The sequence below is a fragment of the Mercenaria mercenaria genome, chromosome 4 (assembly GCF_021730395.1).
Source record: "Mercenaria mercenaria strain notata chromosome 4, MADL_Memer_1, whole genome shotgun sequence".
In the NCBI taxonomy this organism is placed as follows: domain Eukaryota; kingdom Metazoa; phylum Mollusca; class Bivalvia; order Venerida; family Veneridae; genus Mercenaria; species Mercenaria mercenaria.
In genome coordinates, this window is record NC_069364.1 from 2128285 (window position 1) to 2150080 (window position 21796).

The 21796-nt window shown below is 33.7% G+C and overlaps 1 protein-coding gene across 17 annotated transcripts in view; it reads left to right on the forward strand.

The window, feature by feature from the left end:
- LOC123552600 (ensconsin-like) overlaps window positions 1–20323 on the forward strand; it is a 91820-nt gene extending 71497 nt beyond the window's left edge. For all 17 annotated transcript variants that reach the window (XM_053540126.1, XM_053540132.1, XM_053540125.1 and 14 more), the window contains 2 exons: window positions 13027–13349; window positions 14429–20323. In XM_053540126.1, the coding sequence (XP_053396101.1) occupies window positions 13027–13349; window positions 14429–14442 (337 nt within the window). In that variant the 3' untranslated portion in view covers window positions 14443–20323. The remainder of the gene's footprint in view (window positions 1–13026; window positions 13350–14428) is intronic.
- Window positions 20324–21796: the final 1473 nt, after the last annotated feature.

Consider the following 21796-nt stretch of genomic DNA (forward strand, 5'->3'; position numbering starts at 1 on the left):
TCTTTCAAAGTGCCATGTGAGCAAGGTCATACTAAGGAGGAGCTCTTGTTGGACTTAGAAAATATTGATTTCTTGGTTTAGGTAGTTTTCTCCGAAACCATCAGCTATTGCTTAATCTTGCACACTTGTTCACATCATACGCACTGCAGCAAGAAACATAACCATCATCAGCTTTATTGCAAGAATATGGCCTTTTGGACTTAGAAAATATATTTCTTGGTAGTTTTGTGTTAGGTCCTTTCTCCTAACTATCAAGTATTGCTTTAATTGCAACACTTGTTCACCATCAAGGTTCGTACAGCAAGAACTAACTCTATACTGCTTTGCAAGAATTAGTCCTTTTGGACTTAGAAAATAGAAATACGGTGGACAAAAATAGGTGGCGTTGCACCGCAGCGGTTCTTGTTAGCTAGGTTTGATGAACTTACGTCAAGCTTAATTAGTAAAGTATAATATCAATTGCCAACAATAATTTCTAGTTGGAACTTGCGGTGAATTATTGAAAATTGGCATCTTACTTAGAAAATTTGGTTGAATTTCTGAGTTTCATAATAAAGACGCTTGTTAGATTTAAAATTTTTATTGTGGGCAGGTGTCTTGTGTAGCTCCTGTTAGACTGAAAATTGGTAATGCTTTGTATGATCGAAAGTGTTAAGATTGTCAATAAGCCATATGCTGTCATAGACAACTCTTGCTTTATCTTAATAAATATGTTTCTTGTTACACACAGTGTAATTTAAAGAAAATTCTTAAATTTAATAAGTTCAAAGCTGCAGATTAGAATAAAATTTGCATTGATTTAAAATTGTGAATGAATTGTTAATCCTTTGATTATACTGTACTTAGATATTGCCTAACGTGATAATTTGTGAGGTTCATGTCATCACTACTGTTATTGATTGAACTTCAATTTAAACAGTCTTGATACAGTTCTAGTATATTCATTTGTTTAATGTCAAGAATAAATGGGCTGTCTTATCAAATCAGATTCAAAGCATCATATCATTGATATGATTATCACGCTTCTTAAAGAGAAGTCGTATGTATTTCAAAACTAAACATTTCTGCTGATCTTGTTGAGCAGACTTAGTAATTACAAACATTTGTTTGTACAGTTTAGTATATATTACGGTTTACGTTAGAAAAATATATGAAACAGACTTGTCAATAATTTTAGCATTACAAAATAGGCAACACTTTTACTACAAGGTAATTGTTAATTGTAGGCAAAGTTCAGTTACCACTGTGTGAATCAAATTACATACACAAGCGCAGGTTTTTTCATCTTCAATGTCAGATTCCCGTGTTGATATTTTCAGATATTCTGCAGACTGTAACAGGCAGTTTATGCTAATTTAAGTATTTTACGGAATTATGTTTTTGTGAGTTTGGTAGTTTGATACTTGTTTGAGAGTTGTCCTTATCAATTGGACTGGAATGAATTTGTTTGTGATTAAATTCAATTATAATTTATATGTTGATTAGCAAGTGATGCCTTAACCTAATAGTTAAGTGTAATCCGATTAGGATTAAAGTTGCCGTTAGCCTGTTCGCGACCTCAGAATGTTACAAATTAGTTAGGGACAAGCAGAACAACGCTTAATATGTCCCTGGTTCTTTAGCATGCGGTTAAGTAAGGGACTTTATCAGAAAGTTTGTAATTAGTGAGAGAAACTTAATCTGTGAAGTCTGTATGGTCGTTCGATAGCTTAGAACTTCAATCAGATGCATAGTTTTGAAATGGTCTTGTGTCGCTCTATAAGCTGTCACGGTTCACGAAAAGTTGTTTGTTTTGTATGGTACCTTTTGGTTTAGATAATTAAGATCTGTTGTATTCTCAAAAAAATGTTTGCTGAATAGCGGTGTTTGCATGACTGAAAAGTTTGATTGATTAGTCCTTGAATTCTTGACTTTGATGTAGTCTAAACATTTGAAAATGATTGACTGAAATTGAAAGTACTGAATTGGAAGAGTGCTTAATTCCCACAAGTTTTAAAACTTAAAACAGAATAGAAAAAAATAACCAAAAAATTTGAAAAATTGTACTTCTCACTTACTAAAGAAATATGACGCATTTTATATTTAGAGTTACATAGCATGCACTTCCATACAGTTTGGAACAGTTATATAGTTGTTGACTAGATTCAGAATGGTTGAGAAATAACCTTAATAAAGGTTGAAACCTTGAATTGTCTTGAGAATTGATCCCAGCGGTTGTTTGAATTTTTAACATGTTGTGATTTATCAAGGCAGTTGTTGCTTGATGAATGGAATTTGCATAAGAAAAAAATTTGCGGCATAGTGTAAATAAAGTGATGATGGTACCTTGTTGGTTAATACAACGTTTCAAAAGACTTTTCTCTTTTTCATTCACTTCACTACATGTGTAAAGCTTTAAAGCTTATGAAAATGTTAGATAGTGTGACCAGGTAATGAGACATTCGACTTTTAATTTGTGAACAATGATTGGCCTAATTGGTCACAATGAATTATCTTAGACAGGAATGTTTGGGTGCAGGTGCATTGAGCAGCCGCTTTGTTGCTTTTCATTGAAGATGTTCTTAACGTAACTATAGCAATACCAGGTCTCTCCCATCTCCGCCCAGAAACAACTCAACAACCAAAAAAACAATCACTTTTTTGCCAATTTCTGACCAGTAGGCAAAAAATCCTTTTCATTTTAAAAATTGCTTTAATGTTTATTTATTTTAAGGAGTTGCCATTTAAAATCTTTTTAAAAAAGATTTCTATTTTCTTTAAATACCTGTTTCATTATTTTAAGAAGGGCAAATTACTACAGTTAAAGTTAAGTAAATTTAGAGATTTTGGAATTTTAAGTGCTCTTGCCGTCTCAACTGTCATTGTCAAATCATGAAATGGGAAATGACGAGCTCAGGGTAAAATTGAAAGTTTTTTGTTACTAATCAGATTAATAAAAAATTCTTTCTGTTCCTTATAATACAAACGTTAAGCTGTATACTTGGAATGTATTTATCGCGTGTGGAAGAGCTTTATATCGACAAAAAGTCATGTATCGGCAAATGTCAATATTGATTTGAAGATTAGAGTCACTCTCGATAACATGCCAAAAACTTCGACCCGGCTATCTTGTTATATGAACTTAGTGTACAGATATGTAGAGAAAACTAGTCTGTGCATTGTACAGTATATTACATACCTATCTAGCTAATCGTCAGGCCGAGGACTGTGTCAAAATAATCGTAATGCTACATTAAAATCTGTTGTGTCAACAATAAAACCATCGCATATTATGGTGGACATTCTTTGATATTGATTATACATATTCAATAAAAGCGTCATCCCATTTATTAACGAGTCGTTATCTTTATTTGGGTTGACAGTAAAAAGTAATGAAAATTATTCCTCTATTGTCACTATTGATTTATCAGTCACCTCATTATATATTCCGTGTAATATTTATACTCTGACACAATAGTGATAATACATAACCGGATTTTATTTTTGTGAATATATAGATTAGGGCTATACATTTACAGGTCAGTGAATTGTGAATTAATTTGAATACCACTTTCAACTTTATTAAATTAGAGAATGCTTCAGTACGTACTTAGTTAGTAAATTTGATTGTAGTAAAACTCTTTCAGGTAGAAAACGGTTCAGTCGTTTTGAGACGTGCCCTGAAATATTTGACGATAGTATACTATACATTGTATGTCGTATAGCGTATATCAGTTTCAAAACAAGGTTAAAACAGCAATCTGCGGGTGTATTCTTTAACTAAAAACTTGTCATACGTTTTATCGAGTTAATAAATGAAGCAAAATCTGCTGTCAGGATTAAAATACTCAGGTAGGTAGATTTCGTTTAAAATTCGTAATTTCAAATATAGATTTATTGATGTTTTCATTGAGTATTAAGATGTTACTGAAAATAGGTATGAATTTTATATATGTTTTAGAAGGAACAAAATTTATTTTAAGGATAGGTTTAGACTATTCAATTCTTATATGAAATGTTTGCATAGGCATATTAGGTTATTCATATTTATTTGCTTGAAGAAGTCAGTTTCTATAGAATATAAGTCACAGAATATCTTTGTATAATGGTTTGTGCATGTTCAAAATTGCAGGAGGTATAATCTCAGAAATCAGTAACTAGAAAGGAAGTCTTACTGTTGTTTGGGTATAATTAATGGCTTTCTACCCATTTCGTAAGTTTTGTCCAGTATTTGACCAGTTTTGAAACATATCTTATCAGTGGGCATACAGTGACTGCTGTTGTTTGTAGGATATCTACCCTTATTGACTGACACTGCTTGCGAGAAACTGAATGTATTACACTGTTGATACCATCAAGTAACTTAACAAAATCCTGTTTGATGTTTGTAGGTTTGTAAGATACCCAGCTGGTTTGTTTTGAAGTTTGAAATATTTCATTTAAGGAGATACTACATGAAATGGTGTAAAGCAAGAATGTGAGTTAACTAAATAGGATAGTTTAAAGCAATATGGTGCTATCTGCATCCTTTGACTATATGGAGATAGCACATTTTTAGCTCGACTATTCGAAGAATAGTCTAGCTATTCTACTCACCCTGGCGTCGGCGTCGGCGGCGTCACACCTTGGTTAAGTTTTTGCATGCAAGTACATACAGCCATCTATTAAAGGCATATAGCTTTGAAACTTATTTTTTCTTTTTCTAGGTCAATTACCAACCTCTCTGGGTCAAGTCCCATAACTCTGACATGTATTTTGAGCAAATTATGCCCCCTTTTGGACTTAGAAAATTCTGGTTAAAGTTTTACATGCAAGTTACTATCTCCAAAACTAATGCAGATATTGATTTGAAACTTCACATGTGTCTTCGGGGTTATAAAACTAGTTGATAGCAGCAAGTCCCATAACTCTGACTTTCATTTTGGCCAAATTATGCCCCCTTTTGGACTTAGAAAATTCTGGTTTTAAAGTTTTGCGTGCAAGTACATACAGCTATTTCTAAAAGGCATATAGATTTGAAACTTATTTTTTCTTTTTCTAGATCAATTACCAACCTCACTGGGTCAAGAACCATAACTCTGACATGTATTTTGAGCAAATTATGCCCCCTTTTAGACTTAGAAAATTTTGGTTAAAGTTTTACATGCAAGTTATTATCTCCAAAACTAATGCAGATATTGATTTTAAACTTCACATGTGTCTTCGGGGTTATAAAACTAGTTGATAGCAGCAAGTCCCATGACTCTGACCTTCATTTTGGCCAAATTATACCCCCTTTTTGACTTAGAAAATTCTGGTTAAAGTTTTGCGTGCAAGTACATACAGCTATTTCTAAAAGGCATATAGATTTGAAACTTATTTTTTCTTTTTCTAGATCAATTACCAACCTCACTGGGTCAAGTTCCATAACTCTGACATGTTTTTTGAGCAAATTATGCCCCCTTTTAGACTTAGAAAATTTTGGTTAAAGTTTTACATGCAAGTTATTATCTCTAAAACTAATGCAGATATTGATTTGAAACTTCACATGTGTCTTCGGGGTTATAAAACTAGTTGATAGCAGCAAGTCCCATAACTCTGACCTTCATTTTGGCCAAATTATGCCCCCTTTTGGACTTAGCAAATTCTGGTTAAAGTTTTGCGTGCAAGTACATACAGCTATTACTAAAAGGCTTATAGATTTGAAACTTATTTTTTCTTTTTCTAGAACAATTACTAACCTCACTGGATCAAGTTCCATAACTCTTGCATGTATTTTGGGCAAATTACGCCCCCTTTTGGACTTTGAAAATTCTGGTTAAAGTTTTACATGCGAGTTTCTATCTCCAAAACTAATGCAGATATTGAATTGAAACTTCACATGTGCCTTAGGGGTTATAAAACTAGTTGATAGCAGCAAGTCCCATAACTGATATGCATTTTGGTCAAATTATTCCTCCTTTTGAACTTAAAACTCTTTTGATATTTAACCTTTTTAGGTAATATTTTCCTGCCTCTGGGACAATATTTCGAATAGTCGAGCTTGGCTGTCTTACGGACAGCTCTTGTTACTTTAAACAATCCAAGTACAAAGATAATTATCTTTCATAATTTAAATGGCCATGTATATTGACTTGATTGCAGTATACAGATTGTATTGTCTATTTATAAGGAGGAGTATAATTCTAATCAGGTTTTGAATAATTATTTTCAATTAGTATTCAATTAGAAACTGAATTTGATACCTTGTTCATGTTGTTTTATACTGCATTGCAAAATGTGTGGTAGTGAATATAGATGCTCCCAAGTGATTTCTCAGGGAATTATTGAACATTGCATTGATTGTATACCAATTTAATCTGCTTTCTCAGTATTGTGTTGAGGGGTGATTTCATATTTCTTGGAATTGTCAGGTATATATTTTCAGGTAAATTTAAACTATTATCGTGTGTGTTTTACAACTTGTAAATGCCAAGTTTAGAATAAATGACTGCAAAAATAGCTCATTAGGTAAAGCATCAAGTCACAAGCCATACTGTAACATAATATACTGTTTATAGAAAATGTGAATTATTCATTTCAGTAAATTATAAAATGGTACTTTTCAGTAAAATTGCAAATATCATGTATTTAATCACTTTAGCAACAATTTTGGTGTCAAATATAGGTGAAATTTACAATGGAGAATACCCAGCCAAAGTTATTTTTTTGACGATAAATTCAGACTAAGATATTCAAGATATTATGAAGATTTAAAAAAGATGCTTTTTCAATCCTCAAAATTCTTCAGAATGATGTAAATTATCAATGGTATTGTTTTATATTGAAAGAGAAACAAGGGGAAAACCTTGTTTCGAAAAGGTTGATCAGAATCATTCAAGGCATACATAAATTAAGTATTGAGTTGAGCTACTTAATGGTGTATAGAGATCGGGCAACACCTAGAATTATCATAAATAGCGTGAAAATATTATATATATCAATGTTCCATCTCAAAATTCTTCAGTACGCTATAATATAGCGTGCAATTATCTTTGCATGTTCAACCCATTTATAGACACATAACCATTTCAAGCTCAATTTGAAAAGAAACAAGATAGCATACTTTAAGTGTTGCAAATAAATAGCGGATGGTTTTAAGGAATTTTAAGGAAAATCTTCAGTAATGGGATAGGTATTAATGCCATGGTTTATTTGTTTTCAATAATTTTTATCAAGGTTTGAGAGATATAAAGTATCTTTAAAATCAGATAAATTGTATTTTGATATGTTTGTTTTATGAAATCTTTTATGTTGATATTTGTATTTATGTCAATACTTAATTTTGAAATGAGTATATGGTAAATTTATGGTTTTGACCTAGTGGGGTTATAGTGATAGGAAATATACAAATAAATTATTGTTTAAAGACATTATTTATCCCCCAAACCTAATACATTTATATATACATATGTCATACTTTGATCTGACAAAATGATACAGGAATGGATAAGAATGAAAGACACATCTTTCAGAATTCTTCTCATTTGCAGATAAGAAACTGCTTGGGCATACACCTAGCTTTAAATTAGTCTGTATTAGGACTAAAGTGGCAAATAGTTCTAAAAGATGAAAATATTGTCTTGTTAAATCTGGTGTCAGACTAGGAAAGAAAATGCCATTGTACATGTTATACCCTATCCCCTGTGCATGGTCATGAACAGGAAAAATATCAGCCCATTTCGGTTGTGCATTTCTCACCTAAAATGCTTAGTTTGACAAATGAGTACTATGCATATTTTAACAACTGATGATTTGTCTTCCATCATGCACTAGTCACTTTTCCTCAGTGTTCCTTATTGCAGACACACTCTGTATATGTTAGTTATCTTCAATGCTATATAATAGCTTGCACAAGGTTCCCTAGTCAACTTTTGGTGCAGAGTCAAGGTCAGAAACAAGGACCCTAACCCTGAAGTTTGCATTTCAGTTTTAGCTGTTTAAGGATCCAAAAGACTTTAATGAAACTTTGAGAAAAAGTTAAGCTAAATGAGTTGTGCGGCTAGTGTGAGTCATTTACCTCCAAAGTCAATGTCATAGTCAAGGACTGAAGACTTACCCATTGACTAAGGCACTGATAATTTGCGGACATTCATCACTTACCATGCTTACTAGTGACATTATCTCTTTTTTAGAATTGTTAAAACAGACTCTGGTATATTGTCTTCTTTTTCTTCGGTATTTTGTGGTTAAAGATAATGTTATATGATTTTTTTTGTGTTACCTATGTAAAAGTCTGCAAAATCATCCTACTTTAAGTAACAACTTTTTAAATCTGAAACTGAATTATTTCAATGTGTTGATTTGTTTGTTTAAATATTTGATATATTTTCAAGTATTGAAAAATGTTTCACATTGTATAGATTTCAACCTGATTTGGTCCGGTAAATGGGGAACATTGGCCTTGTTTAGTTCAATAGTCCAATCACCTAATATACTTTAAAATGGGACCTTTTATTCCTTACATACAAGTATAATAGCTTTGGTGTTTATTATCTTTTAAAAGCTATCATTAATTTCTAGTTTATTTCCGATAAAAATGGGGGGAAATTTGAAAGATAATTTGATAAAGTAATTACCCCCAAGAAAGAAGAAATGAGCCGCGCTATGAGAAAACCATAGTGCGTTAATGTGACCAGCATGGATCCAGACCAGCCTGTGCAATCTGAGTAAAGTACATCTCCTATTACGCTACGTTTAGGATCTGAACATGAGCTATTGATAGCCTCGTTCTGACGACCCTTCTGCTAGCCAATCAAAAGCTAACTTACAACATTCTGCAAGCTTAAAAAAACCTTGGTTTTTGATATCTACAATTCTTATGTCGTAAGATGTCAGATAGCCGGTTAGCTCAGTCGGTAGGACACTTGCTTTGTAAGTGAGGGGCCCTGGGTTCGAGCCCTTGACTGACTGCAAGTTTTTCTTACTCTTTGACATTCGAACAAGTCGTCTGATTGGTTCAAATAAAAATAGCAATATTGGAAATCCAAAGTATACAGAAGACGAATGTGAATGGGCCATTCTCAGATCTTCGTTTAGAAGCTCAAGTACTTTAGTCAGATTGCCAGCCTGTGCATCCACGCAGTCTGGTCAGGATCCATGCTGTTTGCTTTCAAAGCCTATTGCAATTAGAAAAACCGTTAGCGAACAGCATGGATCCTGACCCAAATGCACTATGTTGGTTTTCCCATGGCATGGCTCAAATTACCATTCATGCAGCTTAAAATGTAATTCATTATTGTATAGAGATTGATTTTATGAGTGTTAATGGTAGAGTAAGAATACATTACTATTATGCTCAAGGTGAATTGAAGGTTTGATGATAGTAAAAAAAACAAAAAAACCAACAAATTAAAGCAATAGATAAATTTGACTTTCGATGACTTACAAAAACAAGAGTGTCATAATGGCCCTATATCGCTCACCTGTTGAACTTGGTCTTAGAATCATAAAGATAAACATTCTGACCAAGTTTCATGAAGGTAGGGTCATAGGGCCTCTAGGGTGTTAACAAGCTTTTCCTTTGATTTGACCTGGTGACCTAGTTTTTGACCCCACATGACCCAGTTTCTAACTTGGCCTAGAGATCATCAAGATCAACATTCTTTGCAAGTTTGTGTCAAATCAAAGCATAAATGAAACCTCTATATGGCTGATAAGACCAAAATAGAAAATGATGGAATCTAGCTGGTTTTCGAAAGGAACCGAGATCTTATTGTGACTTAAGTTGGGTGTAAGTGTGGTTAAAATCCAATGTCAAATGTCACATTTATCATGTTCACAAATTTTGGCTCTTTCGGGGGTCAGTCAGGTGATTCATCATGGAATCCTGGATCTTTTGTTGTTAAAGATATTTTGCAAGTTTGTATCAAATCAAACCATAAATGAGGTTTATGGCTGCAAAAGCCAAAATAGCAAATTTTGGCCCTTTAAGGAGATTTGGTCAGTTTTTGAAAGGATCTGAGATATTATGCCAATACAAGTTGTGTGCAAGTTTGATAAAAATCTATTGCAAAATGTGATCTCTGTCAGTCAGTGTGATTGGGTCATTGTGACTTGTTCTGTTTTCTGTCAGTGTGATTGGGTCATTGTGACTTGTCCTCAGTCTGTGTGATTTGGTCATTGTGACTTGTTCTGTTTTCTGTCAGTGTGATTGGGTCATTGTGACTTGTCCTCAGTCTGTGTGATTTGGTCATTGTGACTTGTTATGTCCTCTATCAGTGTGATTGGGTTATTGCTACTCATTCTGTTTCTGGCAGCGTGATTTGGTCATTGTGACTTGTTATGTTCTCAGTCAGTGTGATTGGGTCATTGTGACTTGTCCTCAGTCAGTGTGATTTGGTCATTGTGACTTGTTCTGTCCTCAGTCAGTGTGATTGGGTCATTGTGACTTGTTATGTCCTCTGTCAGTGTGATTGGGTTATTGCTACTCATTCTGTTTCTGGCAGCGTGATTTGGTCATTGTGACTTGTTATGTTCTCAGTCAATGTGATTGGGTCATTGTGACTTGTTATGTCCTCAGTCTGTATGATTAAGTCATTGCTACACATTCTGGCAGCGTGATTTGGTCATTGTGACTTGTTATGTCCTCAGTCAGTGTGATTTGGTCATTGTGACTTGTTATGTCCTCAGTCAGTGTGATTGAGTCATTGCTACTCATTCTGTTTCTGGCAGTGTGATTAGGTTACTATGACCTTGATCTGTACTCACATTAGATTGTAACTGGCAGTCATGTTTTACAAATTATATATTGTCATGCTGATCAGTAGAATTTGACATCTTGTTTTAGACAAGTGTGGACACAATTCCTTTGTAAACGATGATAATATACAGCTGAATATCGTTACCTCGATATCGTTTAGCTCGATACTCCGGTTAGCACGATGTGTTTGAGTCGGTCCCGATTTTTCCCTATTTATTTTAATGTAATTATTTATCATTACTTCGATATGATTAGCTCGATATTTTGTTTAGCTCGATGAGATTTTTCAGTCCCGTCAACTTACCTATACTGTTTTTACACCTGGTTTTGTCGATATCACAGATTGTCAAAAAATATCCATGTGATTTGTAAGGTGTGAAAATCAACCTATTGTTGTCCGACGATGTATTAATCATACTTAAGTTAGTTTGTTTTGTTTGTTATTTAATCCAATATAAATGTCATGAAGTTATTTAACTCCCAATAATTAGTCTTATAAAACAAGGAAGTATAAAATAAAATTTATTTCATAATTCTTTGTATAAAAGCAGGAAAGCTGTTTTCCAATATAACAAGTAATTTGAATGAAATAATTTCTGTTTGACGGAGTAAAAATCTGCCATTTAGGATTGAATACAGTATGCGTATTTAACAGGCAAATTTTCGTTATCGAAGCACAGTCAAAATGACTACTCAACTAGGAACATTATCGCTGCATTCAGACTAGTTAAGGGAAGGAATAAAAATGTTAATATTTAAATGTATATTTTGAAAAATTAAAAAGTTGTATGTATGTATTTAAATAAATTAAGATGCTTTATTTGTCAATAAGATTAATATCGTATTTACATTTTATATCATTTCTTTCAAACCCTCTGGAAAAAGCATTGGATATAATGACAATATAGACGTCGGACAAAAGAACAAAGTAGTCCCAGATATCGTCGATATCGTTACGTCGAACTTCGGATACGTCGATGCAATTTTTACAGTCCCTTGAATATCGAGGTAACGGTATTCGACTGTATACTTACAAGGATATAATGCATTTGAAATCAGAATTAAATGACCTTAACTATAATATAGTGACAGTACTCAGGGCTCCAGATAAAATGCGTATTAGCATAAATTACGCTTTGAAATAATGCATATACGCATGTCTGATAATTTTTAAGCGTATAAAAACGTATATGAAATAACAGAAACGCACGCAATGACTTTTTACTGGCGTAAACAAAATCTGAATCGTCCGGATGCTTTATGTAACAGAGCACAGTCGGCATTAATTCTCCCACATTGAACGTACACACGCATTGAATGGTACTCTATAAACCTATATTTTTTACACTCAATGTCTGCGTATATCAGATAGTTGGGAATTAATATTGATGGTACGGTAGTGTATTTTAAAGCAGTGTCGGTTTAAAATATCAACTTCCTGTGCGGAATAAACAAAAATGTCTCTTTCTAAGAATGTATAAGTGAACAAACACTGCGCATTCTTTAAACCAACAAAACTGATCCCCGAAACATAGCTAAAGGTATATTGAATATTCTATTTTATTCGGTAGCGAGTGTGAAGCCAAAGAAAGCCAAGGGAAAAAAGAAGCAAAAACTTAAATGATGAATTGAAACTAAACTGCAAACAAATGCTTGGGTGTTACACCCAGTAAATATGTTATATAACTGATTTCTGTTTTTTTTTCACATTTATAAATTTTCAGGAGTAAAATTACTTCTAGTCAGTTTCAGATTTTACCATTTTACTCATTCACAAAAAATATGTTGAGTAAATACTCATTGGCCAAAAAAATTATCTGGAGCCCTGCAGTACTGTAAGTAAGTTTGGAAGTAAGATGAATTAGTGTAAGTACGTTGGGGCGAAGATAGTTAGTTGAAGTGGTGTAAATAAGTTAAAGTTATGTAAATACATTGAAGTTATGGAAGTAGCTTGAAGTGGTGTACTTTAGTTGAAGTAGTGTAAGCATGTTTAGACAGAATCTTGGAGTAAAAAAGCATAAAAATTGTCAGACTCAGCTGGCTAAATGGTAAAATTCCAACTGTCAATACAGAAACTGCTAGTTTGATCTCTTTTCCGGGTAAAATATTCTCTTATGATAATTTACCAGAGAAATTGTGCTCTGAGCACTTGTTTACAAGGGAATTTGTTAGTTAGTCATCAGTTTGAGATATAGTAAAGGTTTGTGATATTTATTGAAAAACTGCATGATATTGTGATAAACTTTTAAAAAAACTTAAACAGTCTTTTACTTTTATCCTGTCAGCAAGTGAAACATTTACGAAATGCATTCTGTCTTACATTTCAGTATTAGCGTGAGAACGGTAGATTCCTTAGAGAGCCCCCAAACTGGTATCGGATCTTTCGGTGTCAGCATCACTGATTCTCAAACAGTTCCATCATCCGACTCCACACAGTTTGAAGAAATCATAGACCTTACAGGTGTTCCAACAAAACCATTAAAATTTGGTGACAGTTTTGTGAATCATAGTGAGGACTTACTGAATTTAAACAATGTGGATGGAGTGGATAACGGGCACCTGAGTGAGGACGGAGATGTGAGCACACATCCTGTTGGTAAACCTATTGTAGCGTTTGAGGAGAATGCAACAAGAAGACAAGATGTCACAGGTAAACAAGGCATCACTGCCTCATTTCACTTAAACAGGGCCTAATATGCACCTAAAATTTGCATCATTTCACTTCACACTCATATACTTATGTAAACATGGCCTCGTATATACATCAACACTCATATACTTATGTAAACATGGCCTCGTATATAAATTAAAACTCATATACTTATGTAAACATGGCCTCGTATATACATTAACACTCATATACTTATGTAAACATGGCTCGTATATACATTAACACTCATATACTTATGTAAACATGGCCTCATCTTTTCTTCAGCATTACTAAATAGTCATTAAAATGTTCCATAGTTACTTAGGCAAATCCTCATAATCTGTGAAATGAGAGCTCTTAGTCATTTAACAAGATATGACATTTTACTGTGAAATCATTAGTATTTGAGGGTGATTAATTATGTCTCCCACCACACAGTGGTGTGTGAGACATATTGATTTACTCCTGTCTGTGTGTGTGTCTGTCTGTCACAGAGCTTGTCCGCACTCTTAAGTCCAACATTTCTCACCCGATCTTCACCAAACTTGAACAAAATATGTCTGACCATAAGACCTTGGCCAAGTTCGATAACTAGCCAAATCTGCCCAGGCACTTTGGAATTATTTCCCTTGAATTACCGAAAAATCCTCAGAGCGCATGCGCTTTCGTGCACCCAAAACTTTACAATTTGGGTCCAAGAAAGCGCATGCACTCTGAGTAGTATAGGAGTCCTTTTGGCTTGATCAGTGTTCGATAATGAGCCAAATCTACCCAGGCACTTCGGAATTATGGCCCTTGAATTACCAAAAAACACGCAGATTTCTTGCGCAGTTTTGACCTCATAAGGATGCATAATTATATTACTTTTAAAAGTAGTGTGTGGGTCCTTTTGGTGTCAAAAAGCGCTTGCGCATGTGCTCTAAGTAAACAGTATATAAAGACTGACTTACTATTTAGATGATTAGGCAGTTGTGGGAGACATGCGCTTTTCTCAAAAGCAGAAAAAAGTTAATTTCATGTATATTGTTTATTCAGAACTATTTAAATTGAGTTTAAATTTACTTTTAACTTTTTTACAGACCTCTTGTCATGAAGACACAACTGATGTTAATGCATCCATGGTAACTGCAGATCTTTCATCCAATCAGCACGCAGAATCGAGCATGGACAAACATGACGCTATTGGTGCGTCACAGCACTCCCCATGTGTCAATAATACACGTAAATCTAACAATACAGATTTCAAATACGTCTCTGTTGGAAATCATTCAAATTACAGAGACCATTCTGGCAGATACACTGAAGACTTTAGCCAGAGACTTAATGATGACCCAGAAAAAATAGAACGTCTCGACAATTTATGGTCCGAAGTGGAAGATACTATGGGTCGTCAATATTCAGATGCGTGTAAAGTGCTGGAGGTTTATGGGATAGGGGAGGGGGAGGAAGACAGTGAAACAGAGGAGGGACAATTGTGGAGAATGGTCCAGGGTGATGCACCCTACACCCTAAATATTGTATGAGTTTTTTTATGATATCAAATATTTCCACAAATTTTCTTGCCACATGGAAAAAGCAAATCATGCTATCTATTGAACTGAAAGCTAAGGGATTGATGTACTTTCTTATAATGATTTATAAGAGGATTGTGAATTTTTGTAATTTGTCTTTTTCAAGTGTTAAATAACATTGGTGCAATAATAGTTTTGACAGTAACTAAAGGGAAATAATCATTAACATATGAAAATAGTTTTGATATTTGTAATAATCTCCCTTGCATAATTGTGGCTAACTGGTATGAAGTGCATTTAAAACTTACAAGTAAGGTGCTGTTTCATTTGTTAACTCATTGTTTGAAAAGCTGAAGTACAAGGCATTCACATTGAATTCTAACTTACAAACAATATTCTTGTCCATTCTTATGTAGGTGCCAAATCCTGGATCATTATTACCTCCCTTTGATCATCAGTTGAATGATAGAATTACCTCCCCTGTATTTTTGTGTTCTTTATTATATATAAAAGCTGTGATCTTACTAGTGATATGTGTAAAAGAACTGTGATGTTTCAAAGTAATCCGAATAGACTTTTGCTGACATGTTTCAAAAAAGGTAAAGCACAAACTTAAGAACTGTAGTATGCAGTTAGATTATTAATGGCATTCTGACTGTCTTGCAAAAAATCTTAACTTTCAAAATTTTCCTGTTTCACAAAAAAGCTACTGGTAACTGAATGATTCTTAAACTTTTTAAAGGCTTGATTTTATGTATTTTGGTAAATCTTGAAGCATTTTCTTGAGTATTTTTTTTTACTTAAATGCATATAAAAACCATGCTTATTTAACATTATGCTCCTTTCGGGTTTTATCAGTGTATGCATTATTATGACGTGCAATTGCACAAGAAAAAAGAAATTTAGGACATTTCAGTATTTTTATACATTCTTGAAATGAAATCATGTATTACTGTATAACTATATTACTGGAACAATGAAATTGACAAGAAATATCATGAAAATACTTAATAATGCAGATCTGTGTGAGCTGTATTCTCAAAAACAGGTGACATTTTGGTTTAAAAGTAAGATTAAAAATAAACTGACTAGGGAAAAATTTTTCCAAGATAATTGATTATGGTTATTTTTGATACATCACCGTACTTTTAATAATGTGAACTATATATAAAAATGGTTGTTATGACAACATATTGTGCTGATCTGCCATTTTCATGTTATATTTATTGTTGAAATACGTAAAGCTGTAATTAGTGGTGTGCTTCAGTGTTTCAAGTCAATTTAATCGCTATATTTCATGTCGCCATTAATTGATGTAGCACTTTCTTAATTGGCTAATTGATATACTGCTATACAGCTATGTCAAGTATTTGTGACATGGCTACACAGTAATGTCAAGTATTTATGACACTGCTCTACAGTAATGTCAAGTGCTTGTGATGTTTTATGGAAGCTCAGTCTTTGATATTTTCATGTATGTAAGAAGTTGAATAGCATTTTGTAACTTTCCTCATTGTTGTAATAAGTTCAAATCATTTGTCTAGAGTTACATATTAAAAAGATCATGAGACCCTGTTTAATCAATGTTAGAATATTTTGTTGTACTGTCTAGTTTCACCAGTGTTGGATAATTCAGACTTAAAGTAGGATTCTTTATTGACTGTTATGTTAACTAAAAATCCTGTTTGAAGTTGGCATTTAACCAGCATGTAATAAACATAACCACTCAAGATCTGCCAATTGAACTAGCTCTGTTGGATGGTCAGAGACTTAGAATTTAGTGTGAACAGGGTCTTACTGATGTTTTTCTTTCTCACAAACAATTACACACATCACCATGCCTCATTTAGTCCACATAAGTCACAGAATCATGTTTGTATTAATAATTTATTGGTTAGAATGTCCTCAGTTTTAATCATTGTATTAAACATCATTTAGAAAATGTTAATTGGCATTGAATGGCCAGTATGAAATCTGTAAATGAGTCACAGAATGTGTACATGTACGTGAGGAATATAAATCCAAAGTTAAAACAAGAAAAGGAGCTTACCTATACCATTTATAATTTTCACAAGAATGTTTGGTAGAGCCGTACTGAACAATATGGTAGTATCCCTTCAAAGCTGCAGTAATAATGATTTGTCATTTAAAGGGACTTAACTCCAGATTTACATCAGAGTACTATTAAATTTGAGAAAACACTTCTAGTTAAAACACAATGGTCCAGTTAGTTTTTAAGGCATGCTTGTGAAGCTGCAAAATGTATTAAACATTCATTTACTTGTACTCCTGGTTTCAGAGTAAAATTGTAAGAAGAATTGGCACAAGTTTAAATGTACTGTGAAAATATCCACTGAAATTACATTAACCTTTGTTAACATGCTGGACACGATTGATTCTGCCTTTACTAACAGTGTAGATCATGATCAGCCTGCACATCCATGCAGTCTGATCAAGATCTGTACTGTTCGCCATTCAGTCAGTATCTTTTTGGTTTGCACCCCGTTTTACAGTTAATGGTACTGTCCAAATTGAAAGACGGACAAGTTCATTACAGAAATTTAGCAGAGTAATTTTGGATGGTATTTTGATGTTAATTTGGATTTGAGTCCTGTTTTAAGAAATAAGTGTTGACTGTTTTTAATATTCATATTGTCCGAGGCAATCTCCTACTCTGTATTTATAGAAAAAATTTGTATTGAGGGCAAAATGTCCGAGAAACACCAATTACTGAGTTACTGAAAAAAAAAAAACGACACTTTTTGTTGATTTTGAATGATGGCTTCTATACATAAAGCTTATTTTACTTGTTCTGTCTAGTATTAACAGTTTTGAAATTTCTATCTTTAAACATTTTCGAGGTTGTTGGCTTTTTTGACTGTTATTTAGACGATATGGAAATATGTATTTATTTATAATTTTATAGAGTTTTTCATAGTATTTTATACTTCTGTACATTCTAATAGTAGATAAAAATCATATGATCTTACACTTTTGTTACCATTTGTTTGATTTAACACTAAAACTTGTTTTATTTAACAAGAATGAAACTTGTTTGATTTATCAGGACTTAAACTTGTTTGATTTAACAAGAATGAAACTTGTTTGATTTAACAAGAATGAAACTTGTTTGATTTAACAAGAATGAAACTCATTTGGTTTAACAAGAATGAAACTCATTTGATTGATTTAACAAGAATGAAACTCATTTGATTTAACAAGAATGAAACTCATTTGATTTAACAAGAATGAAACTCGTTTGATTTATCAGGACTTAAACTTGTTTGATTTAACAAGAATGAAACTGGTTATACTTCACAAGACTAAATCCGTTCTTGTATTATTCTTCTGATAGCTATAGATCTCAGTGATACAAATAACAGTCTTGGGAATATTAACTGATTAAATGAAAATTTACTGATGACTTTTATGTGTCTAGAATTACAGATTTGTTTGGTTGTTGATCTATATAGAATACATTTTGTTTTGTGATAACAGTAGCCTGTATGTCTTATTATTTGTTTTTTGGAAGATTTTTTGTATTTAAAAAACAAGAGAACTATTTTGCTCAAGAATTTGCTAATTTCTGTTGCCTTTGTTTGTATGTTAACAGTGTGTAATAGCAGATGTTGATGATTTTAACAAAGGTTTATTGATTTAGAATCAATATTTATCACTGGATTGAAAAAAACAAACTGACAAGTATTGACTTATCATACACCTGTTTGGTTTTGTCATTGGCTATTTGAGATATTTCTGTTTGTTTCTCGTTGAAGTATTTCTACATTTATTGTAATCACAAAGTGCTAAAAATTACATAACACATTAATATATTTTGTTCATGCGATTCCTTTTCGAAATTTTTGTTTGGTTGAAAGGGTCCATGAATTTCCTCCTTAAGTTTGGTTGTGGAGTATTTTTTGTTTGCGTACCAACCAGACTGCTTTCGGTGTCAATCAAAGTGATTTCATGTAAGCTTTATAACTCCTAACTCTCCTTTTTCCTGCTTTTGTTATAGTGGGTACACAACCTGCCTTTCTTTTATTTTATTTTCCATAATGGGATGTATTGTAAAAAATGGGATAGTCTTAAAATAAGCAGAGGGGCTTTAAAATTCAATCAAGATAGATACATGTAAGTTACAGACACAGATTAAACATTTTGCTGAGATGTGGAACCATAATTTGTAGTCCTGTTTGGTGCCATATAACCTGTACTGTGTTGATGCGCCGTAAAACCCAAATCAAAACAAACAAAAAAATAAAAATATAAACATATTGCATATAGTATTGGGTTGCGGTTGGAACTGGCCAGAACCAGAGGACATTTAACGATGCAATTTCCACCTATAAATGTAACAAACCTTCATAAACCCAACATCGTTACTTACCCTTTCTATTTAAGTCTCACAATTTCTCTAATGAATACACAAATATGGGATCAGTATTGTTTCTTGTTTCCAGACCCTTGCTTATTACTCCACATTGCTACACCGTCGAGGCTTTGTGTTTTTGTGTTTATGAACAGCTTTGTTGACTTGGTTTTCGCATAAGGAGGAAATCATACCTGGACACCTTACCTTTCAGTTATAGTGATGAAAGATCAAGTTATACAAAATGTATACAAGAAGTATCATTTGAAAATATAGGACAAATGTGGTGGCAAGCATTTGTTGAACTGGATATCTTAACTGCAAGATAACAGTTACAGAAAGCAGTTACACTCCGTAGATACCACTTATGATATATTTTTTTCTTGCTGGTGTAAAACCAGAGGTAGCTAGTATAAAACTATAACAATTTTTTTTATAGTACTGAATTTAAGGCTGTATTAATCGCCTTACCAAATTACTACTGTTTCTAATTAATTTTTAACTTGCTGCCAAATTCCATTTCCTACTTCGAAAATATAGAATCAATTGTGTATTTTTTTTTCATTTCGAATTTAACAGTAAATTTCAGTAATGAACTGTTTTTGCTTTAAATCTACATTAAAATAACAAGATTTTCTTAACTTTATTTGAACAAACTCGGAATGAGCCCAAAATTTAAATTTTCATTAGTTGACATATGACTATTAATAAATTTTCAACTCAGTTAAGTAATAAAAACAAGAATTGCACAATTGGTCAGTACTGTTGCGGCACAAAACCACTGTATACAGTAACACTACATTTCTGCTGGTCCAGAGAAGAAATATTCTTAACACAACACAATATATGTACATGTCCATTGTCTGTGGGGAGTATGATTGAAAAAAGACATTGTGTTACATATATATATATGAGCATATACTACAAACATAGTTTGTATGTTGTTTCGATACTAACTTTATGGATAAGTGAGGAAGTTGTAAGAGAATGTTTCGTGATTTAGTGACACTTGATAAAAAGTGTGACTTCCTTTTTTTTTGCACATTGATATATTATGCTATGTATTGTTTCAGTAAAGTGGAATAATATTGCGCTGTCTTGTATCTTTTATACCATATCACCTTGATATTTACTTAATCCAAAATTGACATCATGGCTGAAGTGCCAGCATTGACATCATGGCTGAAGTGCCAGCATTGACATCATGGCTGAAGTGTAAGCATCGACATGACGGCTGAAGTGCCAGCATTGACATCATGGCGGAAGTGTCAGCATCAACATCATGGCTGAAGTGCCAGCATTGACATCATGGCTGAAGTGCCAGCATTGACATCATGGCTGAAGTGCCAACATTGACATCATGGCTAAATTGTCAGCATTGACATGATGGCTGAAACATTGACATTATAGCTGAAGTGCCAGCATTGACATCATGGCAGAAGTGGCGGCATCATAGCTGAAGTGCCAGCACTGACATCTTGAATGATAGTGCCAGCATTGACATATAGCTGAAGTGCAGCATTGACATCATGTCTGAAGTGCCAGCATTGACCTCATGGCTGAAATGCCAGCATTGACCTCATGGCTAAATTGTCAGCATTGACATGATGGCTGAAGTGCCAGCATTGACATCATGGCTGAAGTGCCAGCATTGACATCATGGCTGAAATGCCAGCATTGACATCATGGCTAAAGTGCCAGCATTGACATGATGGCTGAAGTACCAGCATCGACCTCATGGCTGAAGTGCCAGCATTGACCTCATGGCTGAAGTGCCAGCATCGACCTCGTGGCTGAAGTGCCAGCATTGACCTCGTGGCTGAAATGCCAGCATTGACCACATGGCTAAATTGTCAGCATTGACATGGCTAAGTGCCAGCATTGACATCATGGCTGAAGTGCCAGCAATGACCTCATGGCTAAAGTGCCGGCATTGACCTCATGGCTAAATTGTCAGCATTGACATGATGACTGAAGTGCCAGCATTAAGTATCAGCATTGACATGGCTGAAGTGCAAGCATTTACATAATGGCTAAATTGTCAGCATTGACATCATGGCTAAAATGCCAGCATTGACATATTGCTAAAATGCCAGCATTGACATTGTGACTGAAGTGCCAGCATTTACATCTCATTCTCTGCTAAAATGCCAGCGTAGACATTATGGCTGAAGTGCCAGCATTAACATCATGCATCATGTCTTAAGTGCCAGCATTGACCTCATGGCTGAAATGCCAGCCTTGACCTCTTGGCTAAATGCAAGCGTTGAAATCATGGCTTAACTGCCAACATTGTCATCATGGTTAAAGTGCCTGCACTGACATCCTGGATGATAATACCAGCATTGTAATTTTGGCTGAAGTGCCATTATATGCATAGTGGCTAAAGTGCATTGACATCATGGTTGAAATGTCTGTATTGACATTTTGGATGATAATGCCGGCAAGGATATCATGTCGGAGATGAAAGCATTTATACTAGGTGTAGATCTCTAGGTTTTTTTGTGTGAATAGGTGTACCTTGAAATTCGAATAAGGAAGGTAGTGAAATAGTGCCAGAAAGA